This window comes from Dipteris shenzhenensis, chromosome 4, assembly GCF_047967505.1.
Source record: "Dipteris shenzhenensis isolate YYH24624 ecotype China chromosome 4, Dip_SZ_1.0, whole genome shotgun sequence".
Classification (NCBI taxonomy): Eukaryota; Viridiplantae; Streptophyta; class Polypodiopsida; order Gleicheniales; family Dipteridaceae; genus Dipteris; species Dipteris shenzhenensis.
Window position 1 is genome coordinate 58,456,940 of NC_141599.1, and position 20,133 is coordinate 58,477,072.

General features: G+C 46.1%; 1 protein-coding gene across 5 annotated transcripts in view; it reads left to right on the forward strand.

The window, feature by feature from the left end:
- LOC147903109 (uncharacterized) overlaps nt 1-20,133 on the forward strand; it is a 132,263-nt gene that overhangs the window by 47,595 nt on the left and 64,535 nt on the right. For 4 of the 5 annotated variants that reach the window (XM_087373115.1, XM_087373116.1, XM_087373117.1 and 1 more), the window contains exons 2-4: nt 10,060-10,371; nt 10,560-10,682; nt 10,776-10,828. In XM_087373115.1, coding sequence (XP_087229241.1) covers nt 10,060-10,371; nt 10,560-10,682; nt 10,776-10,828 — 488 coding nt within the window. The remainder of the gene's footprint in view (nt 1-10,059; nt 10,372-10,559; nt 10,683-10,775; nt 10,829-20,133) is intronic. The other variant, XM_087373119.1, reaches the window with a different exon arrangement.

Consider the following 20,133-nt stretch of genomic DNA (forward strand, 5'->3'; position numbering starts at 1 on the left):
AAGGGAGGATGGGGTAATGTTCCAAAGGATTACAAACTTTGCAATATACGCCCATTGGAAGACCACCATAATCTTCTCTTATGCCAAGCTTATCGGTGTTGGAGAAATAGGGTCAATGCCTCACTTGTAAGCCCCCAAATGAGGAGAGCTTAGGGGTTGACACCTCAGCATACTTGAAGGTAGATAGACCTGTACGGAAACGGGATGTGGGCAAACAATATGCCATAGATCTACTGTTAGGTGAAAAGCTTGAAGGTTCCTGGGCTGGTACAGCGGCAGGTACAGAAGGTACACATGAGCTGAAGCAGTGCGCAGCAGGAGCCGGTGGAAGATTAACAGCAGCATGTTGGAGACTGAGAGCAGCAAGTCAGAGCAGAGGCAGGCTGACATCAGCATACAGTGGGGGGGGCTGGGGCCATTCATAGAGCTGGCCACAGGTCGGCAGAACTGCAACATTGGTCGACTAGTAAAGGCTCTACAACAGGCACCTTCCAGGTCGGCAGCAGGGAGCAGATTAGGTTGGCACAAAACCTGCCAGGTCTGGAGCAAAGACACACATGGTTGTGTGACAGACTGGTTAGCCAGTCTGTCAGATCAGGGTCAGCCAGATCAGGCCCCTCATTGATGTCTTTTGGAGCATTCACTGGTTGTAGAATTGAGCTTCCTTTTGACACTGCAGCCTGGAGACCAGCACCTTGCTGGGAGCATCATGGAGGACCAATGCAGCAGTAAACCTAGGGTCTACATCAGCACAGGAGCGTCGTGCAGGGCAGAAGTTTAGACATCTGCAGCACACCTAGGTGCAGACCTACTCACGGTAGGAGAGCATCAGGGTGAAGCAAAGAGGGAGAGTTGTCTGAAGTACACCTTCGGAGTAGAATTTTTGCAGGAGTGCTCAGCATTGAGCAGCTACTGTTTCTAGAGGCGTTGGTACATATGTTGACAAGTTTTTTACTTTGAGATTCATCTATATTATCTTTCTGTTTTGGCTATATATCTGAGTACTCTTTCAATTCTGAATTGCCCTCTTACATTTAAGTTCATGTATTTTGAGTTGTATTCTGCATTAGTATCTTGCGAATCTTCTGCTGCAGATGAGTGTTGCCCTTAAGCAAGCGATTATTGCGATAAATTCTATCTTAAGTCATGTGTTGCCCTATTGGCTCGATATGTCTGAGCATTTTTTGCTTAGATGTTTGTTTGGGAGAGAATAAAATGAAATCATATAGTCTTCACAAGCTACATGCCCTTCACCTCCAGAGTGTTGATAGAAACCTAGTACGAAGATATCTGTATAAATGGATGCTCAATTATGTGTGTGTAGAATTGGAATTGCAATGCTCTAGTCATTTCCAGCATCTCTTTTCTCCTCAGCCTGATCATTCAATGCAAGTGAATACAGCTAGGTCTCAATTTCTTATGCATGTTCAGCCTATATTGTCTCCGGAAGAGGCTCATGAATTGGAGCAGCCCTTTATGCTTAATGAACTGGATGATGCTTTGAGTCATTTACGTAAAGGAAGCTCTCCTGGCTGGGATGGATTGACTGTTGAATTTTTCCGTGCATTTTGGGGTGATCACACTCTGCTTCTTATGATCAATCATGCTTGGGCAGAACAATCTCTTCCTCCTTCTTGGAAACATGGCCTTGTCAAATTGATCCCTAGAAAAAGGTTGTGTGAGACAATGGCTGATTGGCGGCCCATATCTCTTATGCCAGTCATTTACAAACTCATTGCCAAAATGATTGTCCTTAGGATTCGATTTATCTTGCAAGCATAACTTCATCCCAGGCAGTATGGGTTTGTTCCCAGAAGATAGATTACTGACAATATCTCCAATGCTTTGCTTGCAATTGAGTATGCCAAATATTCTAAACAAGATGTTCTCATTCTGCAAGTGGACATTGCGAAAGCATTTGATACTTTCCATTGGGAATTTATTTCTCAGACTATGCATAAATTGGGATTTGGCCCTTGGCTGGTCCATATTATTTACTGGCTCTATTCGCATGCCACCGCGCAGTGTTTGCTTGGTGGTGGGTTGTCAAGAACATGGACTATGACCCGCTCAGTGAGACAGGGTTGTCCTCTTAGTTCGCTACTGTATGCCATTGCTACTCATCCGTTTTTGTTGCATATGGACCATCTTGCAGATACAGGACAGCTTCATGGCTTGCAAATTCCAGGGACACAGCGGTTTCTTGCGCAGGCATATGCTGATGATTCATATTTCATGCCCAGGAATTCTCAAAATGATCTCTCTCATTTGATGCATACTTTGAATGATTTTGGCATAGCTCCTGGACTGCATATTAACTTTCAGAAATCAAATCTTCTAGCATTGAAAGAAGCTGATTGGCATGCACTTCTCTGGCCAGGCCACATTATCCCTTCCCATACTATTGTGAGGCATTTAGGGTATCCCATTGGCTGGAATATCACCCCTCAACAACAGCTCAAATGGGTGCTTCAAAAGATAAACAAGAAGCTGGAATACTGGCATTTGTCCACTTGGCCTCTACATGTTCGACTTCGGATAGTACAGTCTATCATTATGGCATATGTGCAATTTTATCTGCCTCTCCTTCCCTGGTCATTTAAGCATTTGGCTTCCTACATGTCCCAGGCTATGGAGATATTTTGGAAAGGCAAATCTCACAAAAAAGCCTTGCGACTACTTCCCATGCAATCTGTTTGTTCTCCTAAGACTCATGGGGGACTGAATATTCTCAATCTTCAGTTTCATATGTTGGCAAGAAAGAGCACTATGATTGCTGATTTTTTACAGCAAAAACAGCCATGGGCTATTATGCTAGCAGCTATGTGCGGAAACATGACGTCCCATGCATATGGGCATTGGATTACAGATCACTGGGAAGCATTCATGACCACATTTCAGGGGAAAATTCCTGGTTGTCCTGTTTCTACTGCTTTTTTTCATGATTGGAAGAGAATTCTCTCTTATGCTAAATGGTCAGGTGCTTCTTCCCATCATGGTAATTCTCTTCGCTTGGAAAGCATCCATTGGAGCAAGGTGTTTGAATCGCCTCTTGCTTTATAGGCTCCTATTAAAGCATATAATCTTATGAAATTGGGCATAAGATTTGTCGGAGATGTTGTGGATCAACACGGTTATGTCCTTTCATTTCCACAAGCTTGCAGGACATTCCCCTCGGGTCTGCATCATAGGCCCATTTGGAGAATACTTACAACTATGTTGCAGCCATTTGTTCTTGTTCCTCCACTGTTTGTACAGGACAGATTACTGGACTGGAATCTGACTTCCTTATCCCCCGTTACCTGTTCACTTTCAATGCATAATCTGGCCTCCTTGATGGTTAACAGATTTCTTCTTCCACCGCCATGGATTGATAAGCATGCCAACACTCTTTGGAATTTGGATAGGCCTTTATCTTGGTGGTAATCCCAACTCAAGAAAATTTGGAAAGCTAAATTGCCATTGAAACAGAGGCTTTTCTTTTGGAGATGTATTGTGGGAGCTTTTTCCATTGGGGTGAAATTGGCAGCACGTCGCATTGCTTCCCCTTCTTGCCCCCGTTGCTCTCATCACCGAGAGACAGTTCCCCACTTGTTATGGTCTTTCTCGCACTCTCAGATATTGATCACTCATGTCTCTGATTTGCTGCGGCTTTGGTTTCCCTCTATCAGATTCGGGAAACTCTTCTGGATGTTTGGATGCTTCTCATCTCAGATGTCTCCACTCCTCCTTTTCTTTCACTGGGCTCGTTTTTGGGTACTATGGACTATTTGGACACAGAGATTGCATTCTAGGATGGGACAACAGTTTCCTCAGGCATATGCTTTCTTCAAAATGTCCCTCAAGTAATCTTTATATGACAGTTATGCTGCGAGGGACTTGGATACTACTAGCCTTGAAGTGTTTTCTGACTGTTTTTGAGTTCTTCCATTAGGCTCTTTTTTGGAGTCTAATGTCATGTACATTGATTTCATGTTAATAATATAGTTACTGGTTTCACCCAAAAAAAAAAAAGTGTGTGTGTGTAGATTTGTATGTGTGAGAACATATGTTCTTACTATGGTCTACACCCACCATTGGGCGCTGATGACGGCGGTGGGGATGTCATAGTAGCTAGACCCTGCTATGCATGATGGAGTTTATGGTTTTCAACCTTGTGACTATCATTAGATCGAAATTGCGCTATGTGTTGTGCTTTTAGAGGATGGGTTTGGTCATGTTTCTGAATACATCTAGATATCTGCTCCCGCCGTAACAGCGAGCATGGGAATTTCGCCTTGTAAAGTTTTCGTCCATGTTGTGGCTTCTTGATATCGCTATAAATTTTTTCTATCTTAGGTGGTGTATTGCCCTATCAACTTATTTGTCTCATCATTTTTTGCTTAGATGCTCGCTTGGGAGAGACTAAAATGAAATCGTATAGTCTTCACAAGCAGTTGTAGCTTGAAGGAAGGGAATATGGACTACTTTTTGATTAGCCTTCTCCTTTTGTGCTAGCCTTTGTCATAGGTGAGTCTTCCCCTCACCTCCGGAGTGCTGACGGAAACTCAATACAAAGATCTTTGTATAAATGGATGCTCAAGTATGTGAGGATGTGTTGATTTGTATTTGTTAGAGCATATGTTTATACTATGGACTACACCCATGGTTGGGCTTTGATGATATTGGGGGATGTTATAGTAGATAGTCCTTGGTATGCGTGCTGGAGTTTATGGTTTTCAACCTTGTGAGTGACTATCATGAGATTGAAACTGCACACTGTGTTTTGTTTTCAGAGGATTAGTTATGGCATGTTCTTGGATTCATCTAGATATATGTTACCGCCGTATTGGCCATGCAAGTTTTACCTTGTGAAGTTCTCATCCATGTTGCGGCTTGCTGATGTTGCAATAAATCTTTCTATCTTAAGTGGTGAGTTGCCCTATTAGCTAGATTGTCTAAGCAACGTTTTACGTAGATGCTCATTTTGATAGACGAAAACGAAATTGTATAGTCTTTACAAGCAATTGTAGCTTAAATGAAGAGAATTTGAGGCTAGTTTTTTATTAGCCTTCTTAGTCTTTGTCACGGCTGAGTCTGCCCTTGACCTCCATAGTGCTGACAGAGACTCTCTACGGATACCTTTTACAAAAATGGATGCTCAAAGATGTGTGGGTGTGTCATTTGTATGTGTCAGAGCATAGTACTATGGTCTACACCCATTGTTGGGCATTGATGACATCGGTGGTGATGTCATAGTAACTAGTCTCTGCTATGCATGATGGAGCTTATTGTTTTCAACCTTGTCAGTGACTATAATGTGTTGTGTTTTTAGAACATGAGTTTGGTGATTCATCTAGATATATATAATGAGTCAAGAGGGTAAGTTGCATTCAAGTCATTAAGGTATAAATCATTCCAGTGCCTTAGTCTTCTGAACTAAATGCAAGAATCAATTAAAGGTCCAAAAAATCAAGGCAGCCTCATCAAAATTTGTTTTCTTTTATTTGCATCCAAATCCTTGTTTGAGTGTAGTGGTGAAAAACAATTCATTCTATACTTAATAAGATCATGTAGGCTAAGAGAATGCTGACATGATAATATTAGTATAGACAGTTTGATTGAGGCATAGTGACAGTTGGGAAGAAAGATGTCTGCATATTTAGGAAACCTTTTACAGCTCAAAAGTCATTCGATGCATGAAAGATTGCAGCTTGTTTGAGAGAGACTAGATTTATATTTAGATGCTTATTTTGGAGAGACTAAAATGAAATCGTTTAGACTTCACAAGTAGTTGTAGCTTGAATGAAGAGATTTGGACTACTTTTTGATTAGCCTTCTTCTTTAGTGCTAGCCTTCATCATGGCTGAGTTTGCCCTTCACGTCCGGAGTGCCGATTGAAACTCAGTACGAAGACTTTGTATAAATGGATGCTCAAGTATGTGTGGGTGTGTGGATTTGTATGTGTGAGAGCATACTTTTATACTATGGTCTACACCCACTTTTGGGTGCTGATGACGTGAGTGGGGATGTCATAGTAGCTAGTCCCTGCTATGCGTGATGGAGTTTATGGTTTTCAATCTTATGAGTGACTCTCGTGAGATTGAATGTCACACACTACTTCTCTCTATAGACAAATCACGGGAGAAGCACCGAATTTGTTCCACCCAGCCAATCTTGCTAAAGCGTGAGAGCTGACTGAGAATCAGAAAAAAATCACGTAAAGCACCATCTCCTTCTCTCACTAGCTCCAGCAAGCCCCATCTCCTTAGATGGATCTAGATGCCACATGTCATCATTATAGGACCTTACTAATGCAACATTTCACCCCTCTCTTGGGATGCTTTAATTTCCTTTGTCCCTAGGCACATTTCATGCATTAGGCCCTTAGCCTTAGATACACCAAGTTTGGTGCTATCAACCCTCACCTAGGACCTTGACATTAATTCCCTCGCGATCATTTACATAAAGCGCAAACAAATATATTACAGACATAGATCCTTTAAGGGAAATGCCGATTGATTCTTCTGAGGTCATGCTATCTCGGCGATAAAGTCTGGGAACACTCTCCGCAACTGGTATACGGATGCCCAAGTACCTTCGGATAGAGGCTGACCATGCCATGCAACCAAGACCGTGGGTATCTTCCGATTTCGTATTTGCATTATCCTCTATCTCCTGAAACAAAACCACACCTTCGATTAGTGAGTCACCTGTATGTAAAGATTTCTTTAAGCGTGAAACATGAAAAACCGGGTGCACCTAACATCCCTGTGGCAATTCTAATTTATAGGCTACCTTGCCTATTCTCTTTAGAATTAACCACGGCCCACAGTATCGAGGTGATAACTTAGCACACTCTCCTGAAGTCAACGAGTTCGAGTGCGAAGGAACTCTGAGAAAAACTTTTTCTCCTTCCTTAAATATTCTTATAGACCGGTTTTCATCCGCATACAGCTTGGCTCTATCCATAGTCTGGTGGATATTAGCTCTCGCAAGCGCTAGCATCTCCTGCATCTGAACCACAAAGTTCGCGGCACTAGGCACTTTTTGAGGTACTCCAACTATAGTTGGATTTGCCGGTCTATAACCATAGTTCAGCTCAAACAGACTGAATCCCGTAGAGGAATGTTTTCTATCATTGTAGGCAAACTCTAACAATGGCAACCACTTGTTCCATGTATGTTGCCTCAATGACACATATGCCCTCAGCATATCCTCTAAAGTCTGGTTGACTCTCTCCGTCTGACCATCCGTCTCAGTTATCCCCACTACTCATTCCCAACTCAGTCCTTAGTGTCTCAAATACCGCTGTTCAAAAATGACCGGTAAATTTAACATCTCGGTCTGACACTATGGATCTAGGCAGACGAAATATATGTCTAATAAACAAATCCGCCACTTGCGGGGCACTAACAGACTCTCTAGTCGGAATGAAGTGAGCCATCTTGGTTAGACGATCAACCACCACAAGGATAGAATCATACCCTCCTTGTGTTGTAGGCAGCCCTACAATAAAGTCCATGGAAATGCTCTCCCACTTACTCAGTGGTATTTCCAAGGGCTGTAAAAGTCCGGGTGGCTTTACCCGCTCGGCCTTACTTACCTGACACGAGAAACACCGTGTCACATATTCATGAATATGCTTTTTCATCTTTGGCCAAAAGAAATCTCGCTTCATGAGATCATATGTCTTCTTGACCCCTGGATGTCCCGCACATGGGCTATCGTGGCACTGTCGAATGACTCTTTGCCTGAGATCATTCTGACTAGGTACTACTACCTTGCCATTTCTTTTCAGCATACCATCCCTTATGGTATATCTTGCATAAGTTTGTCCTTTTCTGGATGCCAGGTCATCCTTTTCGTTTTCCCCGGGTTTGAACACATGAGCTTTAGGCCATAAGCTCTGGACAAACTCGTCCATCTTTTGAGTTTCTCTGATCTTGGTCATTAGAGCACTCTCTAATATCGTGAAACTCATATTGTGCATAATGCGAGACAACGCATGAGTAACCTTATTATCCTTCCCTCTTTGGTACCGAATCGCTAAATTAAACTCTTGCATGAGCTCTGCCCACCTAGCTTGGCGGCCCCTCAAGTCAGGTTGTTTACAAAAATGTTTCAGAGTATCATGATCCACATCCACATAAAACTTTGAACCATACAAATAATGCCTCCATGTTTTCAAAGCATGGATGACAGCATACAACTCCAATTCATGAGTTGGCCAATTCCTTTGAGAGGGAGAAAGCTTCTTGCTTTCAAAGGCTACTGGCCTTCCCTCTTGAAGGAGAACTGCTCCTACCGCAATGCCACTTGCATCGGTTTCCAGGAACAACGGTTTCTGGGGATCAACTATTTTTAACACCGGTCTTGTGACCACAGCTTGTTTTATGGTGTTAAAAGTTTCTTGATGATTCTGTCCTCATATAAAAGGTACTTTATTTGAGGTCAGATCAGTCAATGGCGATACTATTTCGGAATATCCTTTGATATGCCTTCTATAAAATTGGACAAACCCCAAGAATGATCGCAACGCGGTCAGACTCTGAGGGATTGGCCAAGTCAGTATCGCAGCCACTTTCTTCGGATCCATTTCTGCCCCCTCCGGAGTAATTATGAATCTTAAATATTCAAGCCTAACCATACACAATATAGTTTTCTTTTTATTTACATAAAGATTGGCTTTCCTCAAAGTACTGAACACTATTCTAAATTGTTCACGATGCTCAGTAATACTTTTACTGAACACTAGAATATCGTCGATAAAATGTACTACAAACTTTCCGATATACGGACGTAGTAAATCGTTCATAAGCATGACGAATGTCGCTGGAGCATTGGTAAGTCCAAAGGGCATTACCAAAAACTCATAATGACCAAACCTGCTTTTGAAAGCGGTTTTATGCACATCCTCGGCTCTAATCCGGATCTGATGGTAGCCACACTTAAGATCTATCTTGCTGAATTTAGCCTTCCTAGGCTCGACCGTATAGACACTAGACTCCGGTTCCATTGGAGCCTTTCCTTTCTCCTCTCGAGAAGGTTTGGCAGACATACTATGTATTGCTCTTCTAAGTTCAGACTGCCCTGCATTTGTCTGTAACTGTTGCGCTAATAACTGCTGCAAGGCATCCTCAAGTAATGCAATTCTCCCAGATAAGGTGTGAGCTCGTGGGCGCGACACCTGCTGAGTCGACCAGACTCCTGACTCACCAGGGTCCCTCCTGGAAGCCCCTTCTTCTGCTTCCATTTAGTTCAATGGGTGTTTTGTTTTGTTTTGTGTTAAAAAAAAATAAAAAAAATATAAATAAAACACTGCTAGAACACTGTATTCACAAACTTACACAATTCAGTGTATTGATACTCTGACACAATTCCCTATACTAGGGAATACCTGCAATCCCACATGCACATTGACTAGGCATTTGACACATGCATAACCCAAATAGCGCTTTTCCCTATACTCGGGAAATTCCTGCATACTATTTCAATCTTATGAGTGACTTTCGTGAGATTGAAACTGCACTATGTTGTGTTTTTAGAGGATGAGTTTGGGAATGTTCCTGGATTCATCTAGGTATATGAAAGATTGCAGCAATTGAGTAGCTCTTCTTGTACAGTGAAACAGAAATAATCTCAACTGATATTAGACATTCGAGTGTAGTGCCTGTCTTATATAATAAGCCTAACTTTCTAATTCCTGTAAATTTGATACCTCATTCAGGATAAAGAATGCAAGACGCGAGCAGCTTTTATTTCACCTTTGGCATTTACTTTGTTTTTTTGTGAGCTATGTATATATAGGGCCTTAAGCCTCTGTATGAGACACACATGAGATTGAACACAGCTCGAGTGTGGTGCTTGTGTTATTAGAGTGTTGGCCTGAAAATTTGATACCTCACTCAGAGTGAAAATGCAAGATTTCACCTTTGGCATTTACTTCATTTTTGTTAGCTACATATATAGGGGCCTAAGTTTTTGTACCTAGAGACACACATGAGATTTGACACAGCCCTCATCATACAAATTACAGGACTATTTAACAATTGCAATGTCCTCATTCATTTTGAACAGGTGCTGGATCCAGGTCTTTTGGAACTGCAAAAGGTGTTTGAAGGACCTGTTGAGCACATAAAGGAGTCATGGAATCAGTTTTCAGAGACCTCAAGGCTGGATGGTGAAACTACGAGAAGGCGTGTCTTGGGGACTCCTATGTTTATGTCCTTAGCTTGTGTGTTTGGATGCATCTCAGGGCAGCGAGGTGCCCTTGCCTTAGTAAGCGCAATCATTGACTCATCAAAAGCACCCAGTCAGCCATTTGATGTGACTGATGAACGCTTGCGGGATGCTGCTTTTACCTTTCAGCAGGCTCTGAATGCTTCAACGGTGACACTTTGTTTTATTGTAAACTTTTTGTGCATGTTTTTCCGGGGTGGTGTAACATTTTAATCTTGTACAATTTTTATTAGCTGAGAGGTATGGGCAAATACTCTTGCAAACATTTGCAGTTACATTAAGCTATATACAAGGAAGAGGTAGGTCCACCTTGGATGATATCGGCTTTGATTGCTCAGGTTGCTGAAGAGGAACAATTATGGACTTTGATCATTGACAAATATGGCATGCTGAAGGCAGAGTGGGTTTCTGATATCATCTCAAGAGCTTATGGAAACCGCGGGAATGCAAGGAGCCGACAGGTTGGTCATGTTATTTTTTTGACATAGTCAGCGTCAGCCATGTTCTGCAGATCTGTCTGTGATTGATCCTAGGGAGTGATCTACATTGTGCAGGGGAAGCTGGAACAGGCTCTGGAGGATTATGACAAATCGATAGTGCTTGCTCCGTGTGTACATCAAGCTTCATCTTCAATTTTGGCTATTAGAAGTGCTAACATACTGCTATGTCGCGCTTTGTCATCATTTGATCTCATGCATGCATGCATGCACACAAAAATGAAGTGATCATGACCCTATATGATAAGTAGCTTTTGCACCATATGCATGGCAGCTATGATTGCATATAAGGCTAAACTCTTTGCTAGAAAAAGTAGATAAATAAACCTAGTGAATGCAATACGAATTCATGCTAACAAAGAGCATTGTGCAAACACGGTGTACACAGAAATACAAAACTAAATGACTCTCTTGTACTACACAGAAATTCATATTGAATAACGTATCTATTGACCCACTCCTTTGCTCTTCATCAGAAGCACAGCAAGCGTTGGATTGAAGTCTATTTCCTTCATGCGCCTTGATCTTCTTACTGTATCAGTGTATGCAGGTGACAGACTCAAGTGTATGATGGTTTTGGCTTTGCTATCCTCATTTTTTATCTTCAGAATTGCTTGTTGCTTCATATGGATCAGATTTGATTTAGATTCAGCACAAGAGCTCTTGCTTTGAATATTTCTGGAATTTGCAGCTTCAATAACTTCTCGAGGCCTTCCCAGACTTCTGCAGCAGTCTTCATTATGTCCCTATGAGGCTTCAACTATCATACAAGTCCATGGCTGTTGTTGACGGAAAAAAGTATGGAGCATAGTCGCCTTCCTTGCAAGTACATGATATCTGATATTGAGAACATTAAGTCCCCCATGCATCCTAGGAGAGCACACCATTTCCATCTTCATCAGTCTCAATGCTTTCACAACAGTTTTTGTCCTCCATAACAGCTCCATAGCTTGAGACATAAAGGCTGAAATATCTCTAGAGGACCAATGTAGCAAAGGCAAAAAGAACTGAACATAGGACATTACAATAGACTGTACTATTCTGAGCCTGACATGAAGTAGCCAAGTAGAAATTTTCCAATATTCCAGTTTATGTTGAAGTCTTTGGAAGATCCATTTTAACTGCTGCTTCTTGGTGATATGCTATCCTATAGGATATCCCAAATGCCTGACTACATCTTTGGAATGCACTACCTGACAAAGCTGCGGCAAGTGATTTTCTTGCCAGGCAACATTGATCATTTGTAAGAGAACATCTTTCAAATCATCCCAAAAGGAAATATAAAATTCCACCGTAAGACCATCCCAGCTAGGGGACTTGTATTTGCCGAGGTGGGACAATGCATTATCAAGTTCTGTGTCGATAAAAGGTCTCTCGAATGTAAGAGCATCATCCATTTCCACTATCTCAGAAACATATTGAAAAAATTCAGTCCTCGCATCAGTCATTTGATTTTGATGGGGAGCCAGGGGTAGAGAACAATTTTTGGAAGTAATTTTGGCATTCATCTTGGAGATCAGAGAAAGAGTGCGTCCAAGAGCCATCTAGCTTCCTTACCCTTAGACATGAGTTTTTCTTTCGAATAGCGTGCAGTCCCATGAAAAGTATATCCAGGCACTGACCCTTGGAGAAGCAGCCATAAATCTTCAGCCTGCACAGAAAGAAGCATGTTATCCCATTTCTGTCTTTCCGATGATAGCATATGAGATCTTGAAGTGGTGTTATCTCTGCGCAGAGGGGAATTATTAAAATCTCCACAGATAAATGCATTAGATCTCCATGGATATTTGCTTAAAGAATCTTATAAAAAACCCCTCATGGCAGAGGTCTGGGACCATTGACATTACATTGTATGACTGTCCATCGGCCACTGCTGTCATTGGATGCGAACTGAGGCTCGAGCGTCACGTGAATTATGTCCCAAAATCTGCTCCTACGAACTCCCTCCTCTCCTCCGCTCTCGTCCACCCCCCCCTCGCGCTGCGCGGCCCTCCCCTCCACCTCCTCCCTCACTGCCGCCCCCGTGCGGCCCTCCACCCCCTCTCCTCCCTCTCCGCCCGTCGCTCTGCTCCTCCCCCTCTCCACGCTCCGCTCACCTCCGCCCCCGCTTCCCCGCTCCACTCCTCCCCTCTCCGCCTGTCGCTTCACCCTGCTCCGCTCCTCCCCTCTCCTCTCCGCTCCTCCCCTCTTCGCATTCAGCTCCCCCACCCGCCTCCACCCCCTCGCGTTGCGCTACCAACCCGCCGGCCCCCTCCTGCCCCTCCCTGCTTCGGTGCCACACTCCCCCCCCCCCTTCCCTCCCTTCCTCATCTCTCCTCCCCACCCCCTCTCGTGCGGCGCTGTGACACCTTCCTTTCCCCTTCCTCTCACCCCCCCTATGCTGCGCTGCCCCCCCCCCCTCTCTTTCTCCTCCTTCCTCCGCCACCCACCCATTCGTCACCACCTCTCTCCACCCCCGCTTCCTCATACCTCTCCATCCCTCCTTCTTCCCTCCCCCGCCTCAGTCCCCCCATCCCCGTCTCTTCCGTTTCCTTCTCTTTCCATTGCCTTTGGAGCGTTCGCAGTTAGTCAGTGCCGTGCCTGGAACTGGTGGCCCAGACGGACCCCCCCCTCCATCAGCCTATCGCGTAACATTGACAGAGCACCAGGTCTCCTTGGTGAAGCAGGCCGCCACGGACTTCTCCCAGACTTCCGTTTATGAGAGAGTCATTGGCTACTCCCCTTCATGAGCAGACATCAGGGACTGGTTGCAGTCTACCCTCTACCTCGAGGATAGTCACATCGAGGAGGTTGCACTCATGGGGCGTGGCATCTTCTGGCTCAAGTTCTCATTAGCATAGGCTGCGAGCGATATGGTCAGGCGATCCCCTACTTGTGTGGGTGGGAAGATCATCCTCATGGTCCCATGGTACAGGGGTTTCAGTGTAGCGGACTTTGATGCCCGCTTTCGCGGTATAGCTCATGCAGAGTAGGCAGATTGGGACTCCTTCCTATTCGCAGTGGGAGGTCGGGACAGCTGGAGGGAGCCTTCCTTTCGCAGATGGACATGGAGTTTGGACTTCTGTTGGGGTTACAGGAGGGAGGGAGGCAGACTTCTGGAGCGGCTGGACCGTTTCTATGTCAGCGATTGGGCGCTTGGCAGAGGTGGAGAGTCAGGAGTGGTTCCAAGGATGACACTTTCAGACCATGCCCCAGTCATCCTAGTCCTGGACTCAGCCTCTCACTCCTCACCTCCACGCTCATGCCGGATCCCAGACTCCATCTACTCTATAGCAGCGGTTCACAGCAGGATAGTGGACCTGTGGGAGCAGGATTGGGACCCCACCGGGGATATGGCAGTACAGGTAGCTCAGGCGCTTGCTGAGTCTAGCCTCATCTGTCAGTAGGAGGCGATTTAGGTCAGGCAGCAGTGTTGGGCGAAGGAGAGGGGTCTTAGGCGAGATCTCGCTTTGATTCAGCAGATGCAGTAGTCTTCTCCAGGCTCTGAGGAGCTCAGACAGCAGGAGGTTCGGGCCCGAGCCATGCTAGAGGAGATCACCCAGCGTCGATCAGAGTTCTCATTTCATGCTTCCAAGTCCTTCTGGGCTAGGAAAGGCGACAGGATGTGCAGGGAGTTCTTCAGGACCCATGGACAGAGGTCAGGAGGGAAACAGCTCCGTTCTCTTAGGGCGCAGGATGGTAGTGTCAGGACAGATCCAGACGAGGTCCGGGACTTGGCGACAGATTTCTATAGATCATTGTTTCAGCAGGAGCCCCCAGACCCTCGTGGCCGCCTATGCAAGGAGGAGGTGTGGAGGTCTACACGGTGGCTCGTGCAGCCTAGCATGAGTGACTCCCTTCTCGCCCCTTTCACCGTGGCGGAGATGCAGGATGCGGTGAGCGCTATTGATGGGCAGAAATGCCCAGGTGAGGATGGCCTCTCCAGAGCTTTCTTCACCACCTTTTGGGAGCAGATCCACCGGCCCTTGCTCGCAGCCTTTCAGCGTATTTTCTCTAGCGGGCAGATGCCAGAGAGCCTTGCGACAAGCTTGATTTGCCTCATCCCCAAAGGGGGCGACCGTCAGGAGATCAGACAGTGGCGCCCTATCACCCTCCTTCCGACCGCCTACAAAATCCTCGCCAAGATGATCAGTAGCCGCCTCCGTCCCCTGCTACACGACTTGATTCATGACACCCAGACTGGTTTTGTCCAAGATCGCAGCATTTTGGACAACAATTTCACTTTCTCAGAGGCGACGGAATGGGCCCAGCACAGTGGCTAGCACTTTGCCATACTCCTTCTCGACTTTGAGAAGGCGTATGACAGGGTAGTCTGGTCCTTCTTGGAAGGTACACATTCTCGATTCGGTTTCCTGCACGAGTGGATCAGAGGTATTGCTAGCCTCTACAGGTCGGCCTCCAGTCGGGTTATCATCAGCGGTAGGATGGGGGAGAGATTCACACTCGAGCGCTCGGTGCATCAGGGCTGTCCGCTAGCGCCCTACCTCTTCCTATTTTTTGCGGAGGCCATGACCCACTTCCTTCGAGCCCATACCACTTGTCTTCGCGGGATGCGTCTCCCTATTAGGGACGATGCAGAACTTTTGGACTCCGAGTATGTAGACGACACAGCCCTATATGTGCAGGATGATGTCGAGTCACTGGAGCGAGTGAGACTGTCCCTAGAGATTTTTTGCCTTGCGGTTGGGGCGAAAATCAACTGGCATAAGTCAGTTTATTTTCTTACGGATCCGGGAGCCAACTCACAGTGGGGTATTTTCCTGGGGTTTCGTTGGATCCCTAGAGGACAGACGACACGTTACCTGGGATTCCAGGTAGGCCTGGACATCACGCCGGCTCAGCAGTTCTTGCCGGTTCTAGCCTCCATACGACGGAAGCTTGCTTTTTGGAGCACGGCTTGGCTATCCTTGGCACTGCTTGGTATGTGGCCTCTTGCTGGTCCTTCTCGAGATCATGTGTAGCCCAGTTGAGGAGATTGGTGTGGAACTTCCTATGGTCTGGTTCAGACGGTTCCGGCACCATTAGAGCCAGGGTCGTGTGGCAGACGGTCATTCTCCCCCAGACAGAGGGCGGCCTCGGCATCATAGATCCATAACTGCAGAGTCAGGCACTACTTGGCAAGTTAGTCATCTGCGGTCTGACCCCAAGAGGGCAGACGTGGAAGCTCTTGCTACAGCATGGTCTTAGCGTGTGTACCCCCAAAGAGGGGATGTTTGGCAGCCTTCTATCCGGTGGATCTTCACTTCTGCCCGTTTGACTTAGCCCCGTTCCCCCTTCCTCCGTAGCCTCATCTCGGTCTGGAGGAAGTTGCGACACAGCCTCTCTCAGGTTCCCCCTAGCTGCCGAGAGGAGATAGGCAGACAGCCCCTGATCTGGAGCAGCCAGGTGACAGATGATACAGGTTGCCAGCTTGGAGAGAGATCCCATATCCCTTGGGCACTCTGGGCGCGTGGGCCCGTGCTCTCGCTCTGGGTTTGGAGGGACGTCTACAGCCAGCTGAGCCCGGGCGAGCTGGCAGTAGCAGTAGGTACGGCACGTGGGATCCAGGCTCGACGAGCGGAGATTGATGCTGCCATTCCTGCAGATTGGAGGATTCCCATGGTCACAGGACAGCTCTTCCCGGGAGATGAGAGGTGGCTAGGACAGTTCACTCCACGAGGCATTCCTTTGGTGGTTGCAGGCCTTTTCTCGGACTCCTCGATACACTTCTTGTCCGTTGCCGATGATAGCCGCCTACAGAGCAGAGAGGCCATGATCGACCCCCAGCTTCCCTGGCAGCGCCTTCACATTGTAGGGCTGCAAGGGAAGACGTGGCATATAGACCCCCTAATTATGCAGGACCAGGATTGGAGACTCTGGATATGGGAGGGCTGTTCCTTGACAGAGGTGGAGTGGGAGCCAGGGGAGTGGCGCTGGCCACCATTGGAGTCCTCAGAGAACCCTACCCCCTTCTTCTCTTAGAGTGCGCGTACGGGTAGGCGTGCTCTTGGGGCTCTCCAGCGCGGGCTACCCACACAGGCACATAGTTGGTATGCCCATGGGATATCTCTGGTCTTTCTTCCCACTCTCGGGAAGATTCTTTGGGCTAGCTGGCGGCCGAGGAAGATCTCTTACTTCCTTTGGATGGTGGCACACAAGGGTCTACCAGTTGGCAGCTGGCTGAGGCAGATGGGGCAGGAGGGGCACTGCCAGATGTGTTTTCAGGAGTAGTCCCTGAAGCACTACCTTTGGAGCTGCTCGCATGCGCAGACAGTTTGGAAGGCAGTCATGGGGATCTTTGCGAGGGCTGCACCCGAGCTAGGACCGATCACTTGGGGAGCGGTTTGCTGGTGTAACACTGAGATGGGACATCACTTGGCTTATGAGTTCTCTAGACAGGATCCCGTCTTTTTCATCACGCAGGCCACCTGGGCATACATGGACAGCTTCCCTTGGCATCTAACAGAGAGAGATGCAGGAGAGATGACTCGGCACCCAGTTTGGGAGATCATAGGGAGCATTGCGGGCTGCCATATCTGGACTTCCAGATGCGCGCAGACTGTAGGAGATCAGACTTCTTCTGCTACCCAGACTCTAGCAGACATTTGGAGCACGATTGTTCACACGCTCAAGGGTGAGTGGGATCAGATTCAGGGGGTGTCCCGGGCAGGGAAGGAAAAGAGACGACGCTTCCTTCGCGACTGGGACCACCGGGAGTTGTTCTTCCAGCACTCCACTCAGAGTCTTCAGTGGCATTACGCCCCCCGACCGTGGCTGTTTGTCCACTCTCCGATGATTATGCGTTGAGAGGCTTGTAATTAGCATTTTGGCTCTTTGGGCTGTATCCATTTAGTGATTGTAGCCCGCTGGCCTTTAGGCCTTCTTATACTCTCGCTTTCAAGTAATATAACTAGCACTACTTTTTGCGCAAAAAAAAATTGAGGCTCTAGCTCATGTCTAAACATTATGCATACACATGAGTAGGTAGTGGTACCAGCATAATATAGATCATAGCCGCCAAAGTAATCATGATGACGAGCCTTAGAGTGTTGATTATGCTCTTGCAAACAAACAATATCTGGCTGCATTTTATGTACATAATTCCAGAAAAGCCTCCACTTTGAGACATTGCAGAGGCTCTGTACATTGTATGTAAAGCACTTAAGTGTTTGATGCATGAAAGAGATATATACAGAAAAGTATAAATATGAAACAAGATATCAGAGAGGCAAAGCCTCTGCCTGCATGGGCTGCATGCATGCCTTCATGATCCATGAAAGATATAGCATTCTTCCCTTCTTCAGAATCACATATGGGGATGTCCTTCTTCAAAACCCCCACCCAATTTTGAAGGACAGGAGCTGAAGTGGAAGCCTGTCCTGGTGAGGGAATTCCAGTGACGAGATTGAAAGGGACGTTGCTTCAATACAACCACCTTCTTAGGCTATTGAAAACCATCCTGATCTGTTCCCACAGATTCCTTCATCTTCTCTTTTTCTTTTTCTTTTCCTTTTCCAGCAAAGTGATTGCAGCTGATTAATTGGTTTAGCATTCTTTGCTCCATTTCGATTTCCTGCCTTAGCTTGCAAATTCTCATTCTTTTCTCGTGTCTGGGGCGGCAAGGCATTAGGAGGGGGTTGATGCAGAACCATTGGGCATTCAGAGGCTAGATGCCCAAACTTGTGGCAGGCAAAGCAAGCTCCTGCAAACACACCCCATTTCAAGTCAAAATACTTTTTTCCCAATTGCACACCCTCAACTTCCACTGCAATAGAAGGAGGGGTAGCTGTGTCAGTGTCCCAGAGGATGCAGAACCTGTTACGATTTCCCATGGGGCGTGGAGGACAAATGACTTGTCCCAATGAAGCAGCCAGGCCAGGCAAATCTTTATGCATATAATCCGGGAAGTTAACAACCTCAACCCATACAGGACAATGATGTTATTCAGACTTTGGTAATCCTTGTTTGGGGACCAAGGCATAGCATGTACCATCTGCTTCCCATAGAAGAGGGGAGAAAGCTCAAGTAGCCTCTACTTGCACAAGTATGGAAAAGGCAGGGTTGTACGGGGAAGCTGACGGCGCTGAAAGGACTGCGTTACGAAATATCAATTGTTTTTTCGAGCTTGCCTCAAGAACGGAACGCGCATACTCAGTTTGCGTGGAGGTTCCAGGGAGCACTTTTTTCTCTTTTATAAAAATTTTGAGTTGCAGTCGATTCATTCTGTACAGCAGAGGTTGTCGTTTATTTTTCCTGCATAACAAAAGGGGAATCTGAAGAAAAAAAAAAAACCCCACTATTTTTCCTTTTGAAATTATGGAGACAGAAGGACAAGATTCCAGGGTGAATCCTAGCGAGTCTAGAGCATAGTCTACACAACAAATGTCCCATCACACAATACCTACTCTGGTGGGTAGGATTTCGGTATTAGAAGATGCTTTACATCAAATCATGAACCAGCAGCTTCAAGTGAATGCTGGTCAGAATGAGATTAGGGAGATGGTGCAAGCCTTGTCGGCTTGACCATCTAGAATTAATAAGGGCAAAGCTCCAGCGGAGCCAGAGCCCAGTATACATTCATCAGAGTGTGCGAGGGTCAAGGTGCCTAATATTGCTAACTATAGACTGGAGAAGTACGCTGGTCGGATGACCGAGCGCAGTTCTGATGTGATCGAGGTTGGGTTACACAAGTGGGAAGAAGCCTTCGCCATTTGTGAAATCAGATCTGATCTAAAGAAAATCCGTGAGGTCACTCACCTGTTTATTGAGGCAACGGATAGATGGTGGATAAAGCAACAGAAAGATCAAGTTGCTCCTACCACCTGGAAAGGGTTTAAAGCTGAATTTAAGAAACACTTTCTTCCACCTGATGAAGAGTCCCGAGCTTGGGATGCTTATAGAAACCTTCGTCAGAGGAATCTGTCGGTGGCAGAGTACACTGACAAGTTCAGGGAATGTGTTATGAAGATAACAGACCCTCTCCCTATGTCGGTTCAGTTGAAAGACTATATCTATGGACTGAACGACAAAATTAAAATGGAAGTTTGGGCTAAATATGTGACTACATTAGATGAATCTATTGCAGTAGCCCTGAACTATGAGGATGCCAGAGGTAGATCTAGTGGATTTGTGCAGGCAGGGACTCAGTATGAGTACCTGAGAAAAGGGGGATTTCAGAGGAAATGGACTTCAAAGACAAGTGTCTCGCAGCCAAGTGGCCAAACCAAGCAGGTGAAGCCGGTTGAGGGACCAGCAAAAACAAGTACCACCGTTGGGGTGAAAAGGAAAATAACTCCAATGGCAGCCCGGGCTTGGTCAAAGTCCTCGTCGACCCCTGAACAAAAAGAGAAAGCTAGAAAAGAAGGATTGTGCTTTGGCTACCTTCAGCACATCAGTGGAAAGATTGTTCAGTGAATAAAGACCGTCGCAAGGCCAA